The 14,700-nt window shown below is 31.2% G+C and overlaps 2 protein-coding genes across 6 annotated transcripts in view; one reads left to right on the top strand and one right to left on the bottom strand.

Annotated features, from left to right (window-relative positions):
• Nucleotides 1–1,089: 1,089 nt before the first annotated feature.
• On the top strand, nucleotides 1,090–7,393 carry LOC113552970 (coiled-coil domain-containing protein 93). The gene is made up of 13 exons (XM_026956036.1): nucleotides 1,090–1,232; nucleotides 3,589–3,743; nucleotides 4,236–4,349; nucleotides 4,422–4,516; nucleotides 4,585–4,696; nucleotides 4,998–5,144; nucleotides 5,564–5,713; nucleotides 5,778–5,935; nucleotides 6,050–6,163; nucleotides 6,520–6,731; nucleotides 6,820–6,940; nucleotides 7,013–7,097; nucleotides 7,167–7,393. The coding sequence occupies exons 1-13, from the start codon at nucleotides 1,097–1,099 to the stop codon at nucleotides 7,326–7,328; spliced, it is 1,761 nt and encodes a 586-aa protein (XP_026811837.1). The 5' UTR covers nucleotides 1,090–1,096; the 3' UTR covers nucleotides 7,329–7,393.
• Nucleotides 7,394–7,490: 97 nt separating this feature from the next.
• Nucleotides 7,491–14,700, bottom strand: part of LOC113554714 (Down syndrome cell adhesion molecule-like protein Dscam2) — a 126,559-nt gene continuing 119,349 nt past the window's right edge. For 4 of the 5 annotated variants that reach the window (XM_026958674.1, XM_026958677.1, XM_026958676.1 and 1 more), the window contains exons 24-32: nucleotides 13,906–14,090; nucleotides 13,505–13,754; nucleotides 12,118–12,261; nucleotides 11,890–12,033; nucleotides 10,218–10,337; nucleotides 9,401–9,540; nucleotides 8,110–8,260; nucleotides 7,858–7,951; nucleotides 7,491–7,764 (exon numbers count right to left, since the gene is read on the bottom strand). In XM_026958674.1, the coding sequence (XP_026814475.1) occupies nucleotides 7,560–7,764; nucleotides 7,858–7,951; nucleotides 8,110–8,260; nucleotides 9,401–9,540; nucleotides 10,218–10,337; nucleotides 11,890–12,033; nucleotides 12,118–12,261; nucleotides 13,505–13,754; nucleotides 13,906–14,090 (1,433 nt within the window). In that variant the 3' untranslated portion in view covers nucleotides 7,491–7,559. The remainder of the gene's footprint in view (nucleotides 7,765–7,857; nucleotides 7,952–8,109; nucleotides 8,261–9,400; nucleotides 9,541–10,217; nucleotides 10,338–11,889; nucleotides 12,034–12,117; nucleotides 12,262–13,504; nucleotides 13,755–13,905; nucleotides 14,091–14,700) is intronic. The other variant, XM_026958675.1, reaches the window with a different exon arrangement.

A 14,700-nucleotide genomic window follows, 5' to 3' on the forward strand; every position in this document is an offset into this window, starting at 1 on the left:
CCCTCATATAACATCATAAAAAGAACATATTTCATTTTCAGGTCGTAGCTATTAAAATTGAAATTTGTATGTATTGTTAACTATACGAAATAATCGTGTTTTTTTACGAACTGTGTTAAAATTTAAACTTTTATTCTTTTTAATCTTGAAAAAATGTTTGCCACTAAATCCGAAATTCAGACAATGCGTCACTGCAGTATCTAACTATAAGGAACACAATTTTCATACCAATTCGAATTAATCGATTTGTTTTTTGATTGTAGATATACTTTTTTTTTCATGTTTGAACCGACGGCGCCGTGGAGTTGTAGATATATCTACCTAAATATTAAATGCATTATGCATATGATCAGCAAAAAACTGCATAACTGTATTATAAATTGATTTGAATTAATGATTTATAAGGATCTCTGCGCAAACATTGTTGTATAAGAGATTTAATATTAAGTTTATTTACACTTTTCAATCTGACCTCATTTTTTTACGATTTGCTGACGTTCAGGGACGTACGCAGAAAAAAGTTTTGGGGGACGTTTTTGAAAATCAGTTATAGAAAAGTAGAACTTTTTTTAATAAACATACGAAATTTTTTTATGAAAACTAGCTATACCTACTTTCTTAAGGTATGAACATTGATATTAAGAAAAAACTACAATACTAAATCAAATTTTCGTGAAGTTTTAGCCATTATGTTAAATCTTCACTAAGAGTCTAAGAATGTTAAGTCTTTTGAAGATTATAATCGTTTAAAAGTGTTATTATATAAGTTGAAAAAATAAACGTTTTGGTGCGTAAAATGTACGGCCGCCCGACGATCCACCATTCGTCTAACGTCTTGGTATGTAATTTGCATTGCCATCACATATATTATATGAGTCGACTTCGTGTGTTTTTGGTGGCGTTATCAGTTTCGTCATGAATACCTACGGGCTACGGCCCCGTCAAATTCACTATTACCCGAACCACGTACATCGCATCGAAATCGCGCGTCTTCGCCGGTGATGCAAACGCCGGCCGGTCACCTTGTAATCGTTCGGTTGTGCTTATTATTATTGTTATCAATGACGCGTTGACGTGAATATCACATACAGTCCCGATGGCTGCTTTATTATCGGTCGCCGTATTATTTTTTTATGCGTCTTCGATTGCGTTCGGCGGTTCGTCAGCCTCCGCCTGTAAACATCGTACACCGGAACGTTTTTATTTTAACTCGCTCGACGTTAAACGCTTTAGTACGTTTTTAATGTTTTTACCGTTGTTGTCCGGCTTCTTCGCCGCCGACGCCAACTTTTATACCGTTGTACGCGCGATGCAGTACGCTCTAACTATATCGTTATATCCATGACGTTTCGTGTCCATCAAGCAGTCTGTCGCAATGTTACGCAACGATTAGTTGTCGATCTCTCGTAAATTTGTAACGATTGCAATAACCGCTATTGGTGCCGTTAATTAGGGGTAGCTCCGTTGTCCACTCCGGTACCGCTTATAATACAGCCGCCGTGTCACCGGCGGGGCCGCACCACGGGATGCCGGAAAACTCCGTGCCTCACCCTCTTTCTCGGGGGGGTACCTATACTCTCTGGCGTCCTATCCGACGGCTTCAACTGAGAATTGCAATTTTACGTGCGTCGTCGGTTCGTCAACTGCTGTATCTTCAATGTACGAAAACGAAATCATTGTATTGCGATAATGATAATATAACGATTACCGATGATTTCATTGATGACAACAGTGAATCGCGGTGTATTCGATTAAAATTGATGTTGGCTGATTCGCAGACTGCAGCCATTTACTCTCGTGTGGTGTTTGACGTTCGGACTGTGAATTGCAAATTAACTAAATTCTGGTTTTGCCCGATGCCGCGTGTCTTCCTGCAGACGATTAGTAACATCGTTTTTTTTTATTACCATCCAGCCGTAGTGTGATGTTCATTAACGCCTTTTTTATTTTCTATAGACGATTATTTTTATGTACCTATAACACGTAGTACCCACGGTAACTAGAATATTATATTTTAATATGACGAGGATTTGTATTGTTTTGTACTCGTTTTATACCTACTCTTCTTAAGAGGAGGTCTTTTTTTTATTCAATTTTCTTCTTTCAACTTAAGTATACAGACATATTTTTCCAATGAAACAAGGTAATTTAAAAAAAAATCAGTGTTCGATTCAATGACTAGAAATGGTCATCATTTACAATGACTGATGCCAAAGCATCTCTAAAACGCTTTCTATTAGGTATTTTTAAAATAATAAAACAATAATTTCATATTTAAATTGTAAATACAAATAATGGTTTTAAAAGGGTTTGAAGGCTAAAACCACATAATAAATAAGATTTTAAATTTCTGTCGGCGAAACGGTTGGCGGCGAGAAGAGCGGGTTCGAATTTTATATGCTTTGCTGACTAGTAAATTGTTCATGTTATTTTCTCTGATTGATAGAGGTGTTAACTAATGTCTCATCATATTTAAATGGGAGATAGATTAATTAAAATAAATGTTAGAGGCCTGAAACTTTTTAAGATTTATAGTTATAAACTTCAAATTGTGACATGATATGATTATGAAGTAAATTATTCAGTCATTGGAATTATATTTATAATAATTTTAATTTTTTGATTTGGACAGTAAACATATTGTGCATCCACTAATATATTATCTACTCACCCCTTCATTCCTTCAATTGTTATTATTTTGAACCTTTAAAGTACTGGTAATTTTTAATTTTTATCTTTTTAAAGTACTAATTGGATTTAATTCAAATAAAATCACTCTTAAAGTGATACACACAATACACATCATTGTTAAATCAATATATTTATCGCTCAGCTCAGAATCTAAAATCTCAAGTTGTACTTGTAATACAAAAAATATAATTGCACAAAAGGACCGGCATTGTATTCATTGTAAAAGTAAACGCTACGCCATCATGCTATCATAGTTTTGTTGTAACTTGTAATAATAAAACGTAACAATTTTGTTATTATATAAAACTATACTTATCGACTTTATCTGTTTCACTAATTGTCTACACTCAGTATACGTCTTATATAGTACAATTTTAATATTAATGTTTACAACACGGACTAAGAATTAAGATGTACCCATACCAAGCCACCAAGGTGTATCTTAGTCCGTGGTTTACGATATCATACATTTATACCTCAATGGATTTGTGTAGAAAAGGGTTTAATATAGGCAATTTTATTCGCGGATCTGAAAATATCTCCTAATATTAGCACCTTAATTTTGGTTTAAGGTACCTTAATGTTATCTATAAACCACGGACTTTGACGGATAATACGTTATCATTTCTGTATCCAAAATATAACCTACTAGTTGTTATCTATCTCAGTGATTAATAATAATCACGATTACAGATATCTATCTTAAGCCGTGATAATAATATAGTTAAAAATTGAAATAATTTTAGTTAGTTCTGTCAAAACTTTAAGTTATTATAATAATAATTAATCAGTTAAATGTTAGTTGTTAGTAATACTAGCCTTTAAACTTAATTTTGTGAAAAAATATATTTTTCATAATAAATAATAAAATAAAATAATATTATTTTAACTTTTTAGTAGATATTTGGTTTAATATCACCAACAGCTTGTCTGTAGGAAGCAATCTTGATATTTTATTGACGAATCTAACAATGTCACTCAGAGAAGTGTTTAAACCTAAAAGTTTGAAAATATCAACCACGTTTATCGATGCAGATGGGAGAGAAAAACAGGTACATATTAAGAGAATGGCATGCTTACATTTGTTGTTTCCATCTTATAAGTAACATAACATATGTAAATAACATAGCAAATTTACGCTTAGATTTTCACGTTTAGCTTTAATACCATAGCTATCTACCTTGAAATCAAATGGTAAGAACATCATCTATGTTCGTATCTCAGGTTTTTTTTATGATAATTTCGTTTTTAACTGAGTTATGAGCATTTTTAAATTACACTAATATTGAACTACTATAAAAAACTTACGTACAAACCTAGATTATGTTTCATAATAGGTTGATGTACTTTAATATTTAAGCTAAAAAAGCTAAACGTAAACTTCTAAATGTAAATTTGCCATGTTACTCACTTGTTAGACAGAAACAACAAGTGCTGGTGTAGCGTCTACTTAATAAACATAGAATTACATAAAATAAAATGAATGTGATTAAGATGATGTCTCATCGTTTATGATATTGTCGATTATATATTTACATTTTCAGATTGAAACTAGGGAAGATGAAGAACAGTCACAGAAACTGCAAGAAATTATAGATCTGTTAATTGCAGCTGGATATTTTCGTGCTAGAATTAAAGGCTTATCTCCATTTGACAAAGTGTGACTGATAAATTCTTATTTTTTACTATTATGATTACATGTTATATTTATTAAATACCCGTTCATATAGATTGTTGGGGGTCTTACGTGGTGCATAGATAATTGCAATGTTGATTTGGACATTGATTTGCATTTTGACGAGTCGTTAGTCATTGGTCAAAAGATGTAAGTTTTAATCTTATTTTAATGTAGATCTATAAATATTATTTAAAAATCTAAATTATCATTGATAGTGCGCTCACAGAAAAAATTGTGTCTGTTCTACCTAAAATGAAGTGTCCATACCAGATTGAGCCACATCAAATTCAAGGCCTCGATTATATCCATGTCTTTCCTGTTATTCAAGTAATTGCTATTGAATAGCACATATTTATTAAACTAAGAATAAGTACTAAACACTGTGATCATATTCTATGTAGTTGATACGTTACTTTAATATACTAAATAGCTACAAATATTCCATAACTTCACAATGCGGTTAGTTGGGTTATTAAATCATTTAACCGTAATGACTAGTGAAATAATTTTACATAACAATATTATTTAATTTGACGAATAACAAGAAAATTCTAAATATGATGATAGTATAATAGTACTTTTATGATATATTTATTAAAGTATAATGTTTACAAAAATAATTTTTCAGTGGTTAGTGAAACGTTCCATAGAAAAAAGAAAAGAAAGAGGTGAATTTTTGATGGTCTATGCTGCAAACCAATTTGATAAGTTAAATTGTTTTAAAAATGTCCAGGAATGTGAACCCAAACGTAAGGAAAAATGTCTCTATCTCAAAGTAAGTAGTATAAAAGATAATACATATTGTGCTTTAACTGATCAACTTGAAATAGCGTCTGTTATTGAATGTTTTTTTTTATTGTAGTCCCACTTATTGGCGTATATTGGAATTATTTATACTATGGACCTATTACATTTTTAAGAGGTCAGGGATTAAAATATTATGACATATGTTTTATGTAAATTTTAAATTTCACTATAGGCCATAGCTTAAGCGGCTTCTCCTTTTTTACAATACTGATCCCATATCAAATTTACATATTGTTTTTTTAATTTAACAGATTGTACATTTTTTAGCAAATTTGTTATCATGCAATAAATAATTTATAGTAGGGAAATTTTTATAAAATATCTTATCCCTGGCTTTCTTAACAAAAATTAAATTAAATATTTGCTTAATGTGTATATTTATTTCAGAAATGTTTGACTGGCAATAGGACAAATAAATCCTTTCATAAGGAAGAACAGAGAATAATGGAATGTATTGATGATATATCTGAACCGGAAAACATAGAGAGTTGTGAATGGTTTATTAAGAAACCTTTTGACGCTAATGACTTTATTGAAGTAATTAATGTTTGCTTGTGTTTTTTTGCTAATTTTTGTGTTATTTATCATTTTTACTGCTTAGACTGTTATGACAGATGAAGAAAAAATCACCAAGTTGAAGGAAGAAAATCTAAAACTAGTTGAAGAGTTAGCACAAGCTCAAGAGGAAACAAAAAGAATTGAGACTAAAATAGAAAAAATAAATTTGCAGAATGACAATATGGGAGACGATAGAAGGCGGTAAGATATTAAAACAACATTTTTAGTAGATTTCTATAAAATAAATTATTATTGTGTAATTCCCATATGAATACTAAATTAGTTTAATGTTTCGTATCATGTTTTTTTTTTTAGGGAACATGAAAAAATTAAAATTCTTTTAACCGAATATGAAAGAGTGAAGGAAACTGAAGAAACATTCCAAAAAGAGTGTGAAATAAAGATGGAAGAGTACCAGAAAAAAATAAAGTATAGTCAGTTTATTAATACTATTTTGATTTAATTTGTAAATGTTTCGGATTTTTTAATGTTTATTTTTTGTTCTGTATTATATCTTCTTTTACTTTTTTGATTTCCAACATTAGTTGTTGATATGCAGAGAATAATTTATGTTTCAATTTATTATAAGTATTAAAATTTAATTTGTTGTTGATGAAATGGTGACATTAAATATTTTGTTGTTTGTGAAATTAGATGTACTTTACTCACTGTCAACTAATTGTGTACCTACACTGTTATTATTAGCTCTTTTGTTTTCATAGCTATTTGCTTATACACTTAATTAAATTGATATTAGAGTATTGTATACAACCATTTTTTAATAGGGAAACTAATGCATTGCTCGAAGAGCCGGTAGAAGACAACACTGAACTTAAAGAAGAATTAGACAATATTAGAAACATGGTGGAAGCAGCTAGAACGAAACTGAGTAAGAAAGCTAGAGCTGTGGGACTAATGAAACGAAAACTTGATCAAATACCTGACAGAGCTGAATTGGCCCAATATCAAAGACGATTTGTTGAACTGTCCAATGAAGGTATTTCTCCTGAATAATTTTTTTTTATTATTGATTTTTTAAATGTTTTAACTTTTGGTGTTTTATTTATATATTAATGTTTATTTAGTATCGGCTAGATATCGAGAAACTAAACGACATTATGCTCTTTACAATACCCTCAGTGATGTTCAAATGTACTTAAACAAAGAACTATCACTATTGAGTTCAATTCTAGATGCTTATCCAGAGTATGTTATCAATCGATCATTTTATACTATATTTTTGTTGTTTATATTTTAAATAAATATTTTATATTTTAGAGCAGAAAAATCACCAGAATCAAAAGAACAGTTTTTGAGACAGTTGGAAAACATAGACGTTAGCGTAAAACAAACTTTAGACAGGGTAAGTCTTGGAGATTCATTTTGTTTGGCACTGGGTCTGGTGAATATAACGGTACGACTTTGCTTGTAGGTGGAAAATAAAAGAAACAAAGAGCAAAGTATTAAGTCTAATTTAAACAATCAGTTGTCCACTTGTATGTCAGCACACCGGCAATATCTAGCTGCCGTAAAGGAGCTTGAGACTGAAGTACAAAAGAATCTCCAACTTCAAGAGCAGATTGATCAACTGTAAATTAAATAGTGGATCAATAAGCAATCGTTGATACCTGTTTAAGTAGTACATTGTATTCAAATTATTATTTATTTTTTTATTTATATATATTTTAATTATTAAAACAATTAAAAATGTTTAAAATTGTTAATAAATATTAAATATCATTATGTATAGGTAACAAAATTTCTTAAATAACAAAAAAAAAAAAAAACGTGTGATAACAAATCTATTATATTTAAGTGTATCAATCTAAACAGCTATGGAGTAATCTGAATGCTTCTGTGGGTTGTTATTTGACACAGGTCTTGACCACAGTGTTGACTTGCCCAGGTTAAGTTTCTTCAACGTGTCCGAGTTGCTGCTGTCAGTCTCTGCTCGACGTGCACTACTAGTGGGAAACAATGATGTGTTGGCCATCGAGGAAGACCTTTTAGATCTATTGGTCGGGAACCATCTAATAAAAACGATTGAAAAAAATTCTGAATAATAGAGGAAACAATAATAATAGTTATTTTTTATCTCCTACGTGCTCCGTTTTTATTTTTACCTAGTTTGTGTTCGTCGCGGCAGTGATTTTTGTTCAGTTGGCGGTGGAGATAAATCCGACGATGTGCTGGACTGTGCCCGACTGTATATAAAACCTGAAAACAAATTGTAACAGTACGTCCATTAAACAATCGTTAAATAAAACACAGTCTATCAACAAACACGAAACGCAAGAAATATTATTAAAAATCGACTAAAGAAGATCATATTGTAACGTGTTTGTTTATTTAGCGATATCACTTTGGACACTCGCTTGTAAGTTTTGTTTTGTTCAGATGATTGGACGATTCAATCCTACTTGACGTCATATTTTGTTCGACATCAGAATCCGAATCGTCAATATTGTGTGTAGAATGTTTTCCGTACAAATCTTGAGCCGATCTGTCGTGTCTGTTTTTGAACATCTGAAATTTTAAAAATCTATTAATAATAGTACACTGTATACTGTTTTATTTTTTTTCAAAATGCCTATAAAATAGGTAGTTATTATTATCCTTTAAAATTTTTACACGTTTTCATAAATAAAAATATGTTATTTTATACCTTTTTTTTACTATGAGTTCGTTTTAAAACTATTTTGTCGTTTATGATTATTAAACATAATATGTTTCTGTATAGGTAAATGCAAATACAAATCTTATTTTAAAGCTAAACGATATAATTATTGATTTATATTAAGTTCGGAGACCCCTTTTTCGGATTTATTGAAAAACACTGACTCAAACAAAAACTAAAAACCTTAGATAATAGGATATTAGAATTTGATCTCGGCTAGCTGTGTTTTCTACCAAATTATACTGGTAAGAGTACCGTAGGTATAAGACCTAATACTGTCCTAGAGGACCTGACACCTATAATAGACATTAGTTAAGTTTTTACATAATACTTCTTCAATTTCTTTAAATATATTTGAATTCGATAATAAGTTAATTTCAAAACGACTTTTCTTCTACAGTTTGAATTTTTAAGCACTTAAAAAATTTGTTTTTAAAATACTGAATGTTAAGTACCTATTATAAAATTGTAATAGTATTGAATCAAAAAATCAAAAAATGTTAAACAATAAACTTTATCACGAATTTAAATAAGTTTCCAGCAATGTTATGGATAACTAATGTAAACTAATACAAATTATAAAATAATGATTATCCTAGACAAATAAATTATATTTTTTGACATAATGTTTGTTATAAGTGCCATTATATTGAATTCCTACATTTTAAAATTTATTTTGCATTTTTTGAAAACTTTGAGTTGATTTTCTGTACCTATTTTTAGTAGTTTTTTATTACTTTTTAGCCTTATAAACTTAATAATAAGTTTGTTAGGTTAGCTTTATTATATAATATAATATGTATATGTTTATTCATTATATATATTATTAAAAATATATTTATTTTTTTTCAATAAAACTCGATACTTTAATGTATTTATGGGATTAATAATGCACTTTATTTTTGAGATTTTAAATGTATTTTCATCGTTTTTTCGTGTATTAAATTTAAAATTCTAGTCATCATAATATGACCGAGCAAGTTACATACCTTTGGCGGGTGTGAGGGAGGCGCGTAATTTTCGTGGACGGAATGCTGTCGTAGCGTGAGATTGTGTAGCATTGGCATGGATCCGCGTTGTGCCTCGTCTACCGGAAATGTGGCATACGGCGATATATCGGCCGACGTCTCTGTTTATAATATTGCAATATTATTAAAATATTCGTACAAATGGTTTAACCGGTGACCACAATTAAAAGTAGTACTTTCTTTAATCGTGCTGGCGACAGTGATACAAGTACACACCACTAACTATAATAATTACTAATTAGATATGTCGTTCTTAGTTTAACAATCTTAGAAATCGTTTGTTGAACATGGTTCATTTTAGTAGGTAACCAATAAAAATTCAATTTTAAACGGAATTTTGAAAAATAATCTTACAGTTTTAAAAAATATTGCAACTGCGGATAGTTAAAGGCGCACCGTGCGTATATACCATAAATACCATAATGATTTGTTTAAATAGGTACCTACTCGTTTTTTTTGTCTTTACACATTGTTACAATCATACCAGTGTTATGATTATTTCATAGTATACCTTAGTCAACTTGCTATATAAATTTATTACTTCAAAAGAAAAACTGAAATGCTATTATCTCAAAATCAACATCTTTCTAGTTCACGTCAATGGTAGCATTAAATTATAAGGGGGGCGATGGGGCACTATAATAATAGAATCTTCTTAAAATGTAAAAATATTCCTTGCAATATACTGTACTTGCATATAGTATCACAGCTTAGACGGACAGACGATAATGGATCAAAGTTTCCTTATTGTAAATATGATTGCAGCTATCTCACTTACCCGGGATTTTTTCGGAATTGGTCAGTCCCACTTTGTGGATGGTCGCATAATATTTTTGATTTTCTGTACTCCTCCTGTCACGCGTGTCTCCAGCACCCTGAGGCGGAACGTTATCCCGTTCTGAAATGTATATTTGTGTGTCAAGTGTCAATATAAATACAAAAAGGTATAAGGTCCATAATACAGGCACTGCATGACAAAACTGATATTTTGTTTATTTTTTCGCGGCGCCTGACTAGCCCGTGTCGTTTAAATAGGTACTGGTGGATATACCAATATCACAGATTTTATTTTCTACAGTGAGTATAAATTAGGTACCTACTTAATTAAAAAGTTTAATTAATTTTTTTACTTCTTAATTATTTAGTAAATTATCTAATTAACTTAAGAATTTAACTATAGTTTAATTGACTGTTTAAATAAATTAACTTTTTCCAGTTGATTTAAAAATGATCCATCAAAAGCTCGGTTTTAATGGTTTTATTTCTTAATGATTAAAGTAATATATAAAAGATCTTAAATATTTAAATACAAATAATTTAGTATTGTAATAATAGTAACAACTAATTTAATACCATAATAGTGTTGTTGTTTCTTGATAAAATGATATTACCTAGGTATATGTTGCCTGCAGCCTACTTAATCTATCAAAGGTATAGATGAGCAAAAATACTATTAATGTGATTTATATAGGTACTAATGAAAATAACATGAACTTTTTACATTTAGTTAAGGTTTAGTTTTAGCTTAGTTTTATAAAATTATGGAGCTAAATTATTTGTTAACTACTTACTTATTAAGTTATGTTAATAATTTTTATTAATTTACCTATCTTTATTTTATTCTTATACTAAAATGTTCAGTAATATTTAAAATACACGGAACATGGTAGTAATTCACTGTTTTAAAGAAATAGCATATTTTGAGAAGCTTTTAGGTACCTATTCTTACTGCAGAGGAATACTGCGCATAATATATGGTATATTAACGATGTCCAAAAAAAAAAAATCAATATCAATAATGTACGCTTAGATCATACATTATAAATATTAACAATATCAAAGTTATGGCGTTATATGATTAAGATTTACATAAAACCGCAGTTTTCCTACTTATACCGTACCGTGTAGGGCTGAATATATTTTTGATATTTAGTTACCTACCGTAGGTTAGTTGGTTTGTAGATAACCTACGTATAGTGTATACCGAACACGGCACGAAACGCGATGTAGTTTATAACCGGGTTAACAGCTACGTCGTCTGTCGTGTCGTATTCAAAAGTTCAGTTCAGCCCAACTCACAGTAGATCATGGTTAGCCAACGCCAACTATGGTCTATGGCCAATTAGAATATAATATAAGGAACACGACAAGACGGACGACGTAACTACCGTGTCGCGTGTCGCTGTGAAGCCAACTTTAAGTAGAAACCCGGTTTAAATCGGAGACAGTGATGGCGGCGGTACCTACTCACACTGTGTAGCAACAATAAATGTGGTAACAAATTGTTAATATACTGCCATTTTTTCAAGGTATTCCATAACACCAATACGTTCAAAACACCACCATCTAACTATCAAAGTGATGATCGTATTGTTTCAATGATAATTATCGTACCGCACGATATTGATAAACACGACGGAAAAATACTTTTAAAAGTGGTATAGCCGTACTTCTTTTCAAGCAGACAAACGCCGTGCAAACGACCGTCAGAACGGCGACAAATGTTCCCAACACGGGAATAGCCATTTTCATATCCATGTAGTAAAACGGACGAGATATTTGACTTTTCTCGACCAGCTCTGGCGGAGGCTCTTCTGCAAAATGTATAAACCGAAATGTTTAGATGGAGTAAATAAGAAACATAAACGATTTGCCGATAGACTGGGCGATGTTCTCACCTCCGTCTTCTGTCAGTGTGAAAAAGTAGTAGTCCGCCAACGTCGATCCGGCGGCGTTATGGGCCTCTACTTGTAACTGGTACTCTGTGGCGGGCATTAACCCGGTTATTGTAAACTTCCTCTGATTTCTCAGATTGTCGGCGGCTGAAACGGTCATTATGAATAGTATATTAAAACAGTTGGTAACATAATTACTATTATCCCGCAACGTAATTACGTAAATAATATTCGTCCGTCGTAATTTATTTATTTTATTACACACTGAGAACCAAAATCAGAAGTTTGTACACGATAAAGATAATATTAATAAAAGTAACAACTATAATATTGAAAAAACAATAGAGAATAATTTAAAAGAAATCGAAGTGGGGTTTTTATTTGCTAAGTTCAATAGTCTGTAAAGAGGTGAGTTATAAGTTAATTAAGGTAGTGAAAAGTTGAAAAGTTAAAAAGAAGTGGCGAGGGAAGGAATGGTCAGTGTGAATCGAGTATGATGTAAATATAAATTATAATATATGATATCTATACATTTTTAAAACTGTTTTGGATAAGATTTATAGGAGAAATAATAATGACAATGGTACGCACACTACATATACGATCGGAAACTGCTAAGAATAGTTAAATTAAGATATTTACAGCGCAGTAAGTAAGTTGATTCCCGAGATCTACTTTATGAATTAGTTGATTCTCGGGCCATTAATAAGTATATAATACGAGTTGATTCCTGGGTCATTAAGAGGTATATGCGAGCTGTTAGAACTGTTAGAAGTGTAGTCGGAAACATATATTAAATGGGATTAGAAAATGTATAAAAAATCGAGAAAAACAGATTTTTTTGATAGACGTGATGTCATGGTATACTGGATCTCATTACCAAATAACAGTTTTTGAAAAAAATGTGTTTTCAATTTTTATCTAACTACTAATTTTTTTTAATAAATAATAAATTATAATATAATACAATAAATAATTGATAAATTAAAATTAAATGGTTTAAAAGATATAAAAAAAATAAAAGGAACAACATTTTTGAGAAACTTGTCAGACAACCTCCTCATTGTGTTTCTTAGTTTACGCCAATAGGCTGAATATATGACTGAATATTTAAAAAAATATATAATGACCCGGGAATCAACTCAAGGTTAGGTGGCAGGTATCGGTGTAGGTAAACATGTATACCCGGGAAACAACTCATACTCAGCCATTTTTATATATAAATGTAGTCTGCTGTCTGCATGTATTTAGAGCACAAGGGGCCTTTAATAGATAGTCGGAAAAGCGTATAGGAATCTGCATTTGACTTCTTCAATTACTAAGGAATCATCAATAGCTTAGGAGGAGCCCCATATGTGGAGCATGTACAATTATGATTAATTACACTTACTCGTGGTCCAGTGCGGTTGTAGCATTGGCCGATGTTTAACGACAAACCTATCAATAGGGCAATCATTGTCTGGCCATGCTTCCAGGTTTAGCCGCAAATACGTGGAGTTGGGCTTCAGGAACAACGATTTATTCGGTACCCCGGGCTTGCCGCCTTTTGTTTTGGTCGTCACTACGACGCTGGGCTTGGAGCTGCCTACCTTGTTGTTAGCAACGATGTGCGCCTGGTAGGTCTGGCCGCACGCCAAGTCCTACAGACCAACATTAATCATTTTTTACAATACTTGTATCGTTTTTCTGACGATATTTTTAGATAGGGAACGTCGTTGTCGGCAAAAAACTCGACATTTTAAAGGATGTCAAAAATTCGAAAATAGATCGTCGGATGATAAACACACTCACGTTCAGATAGTACGACGTCGTGTGTCTCGGGATTGACACTTGACGGTACGGACCTCTGGGGTGCAAGTGGTACGTCATGGTGTAGCCGGTGATCGGAGCGTCACCGTTGGACGACAGTCGCCAATGGAACACGAGAGTGGAGCTGGTTGCTCGAGCGGTGTACAAGATGGGCGGTTCCGGAGGCACTACAGCAAAACAATATTATAAACTAATAAACTATAATAAGTAAGGGCTATAATATAAATTTAAAATTATGTGATACCGATAGAATCCAGTATTTGTTGTTTACCGGTAGTGCAGTATTTTTAGTAATTAATTATTATATTCTGAGCGTAACGGTTATAACAATATATAACTGTTATTGTCAAAAAAAAAAAAAAATAAAAATAAAGGAACTACAGGTATAATTTCTTGATTAATATGTTTATAAATAATGCGATATTTTTTTTTATTAAAATCAAACAATTGATGAAATTAATGAATTGTTAAAAAAAAATATGTACGTGCCACGTGGTATGATTACGATTTATAATCATAAAAAAAAATATTTTATAAGCCGTTTTAAAGTGTTTTTTTGTGACTTTAATTGTACAGTTGATAGTTAGTGCGATATATTAGTATATATTATACATAATAATGCCTATATTGATATACCTATACTATACCTATTATATTAATTGTTCAATAATACAATTAACGAGTCAAAAAAATTAATCGTTTTGAATTACCACGGGTGAGAGACATGCCCGATTTGTCGACTGTCCGTGGTCCTATGTACGGTGCAAACCTCGATTG

Source organism: Rhopalosiphum maidis, chromosome 2, assembly GCF_003676215.2.
Source record: "Rhopalosiphum maidis isolate BTI-1 chromosome 2, ASM367621v3, whole genome shotgun sequence".
Taxonomy (NCBI): domain Eukaryota; kingdom Metazoa; phylum Arthropoda; class Insecta; order Hemiptera; family Aphididae; genus Rhopalosiphum; species Rhopalosiphum maidis.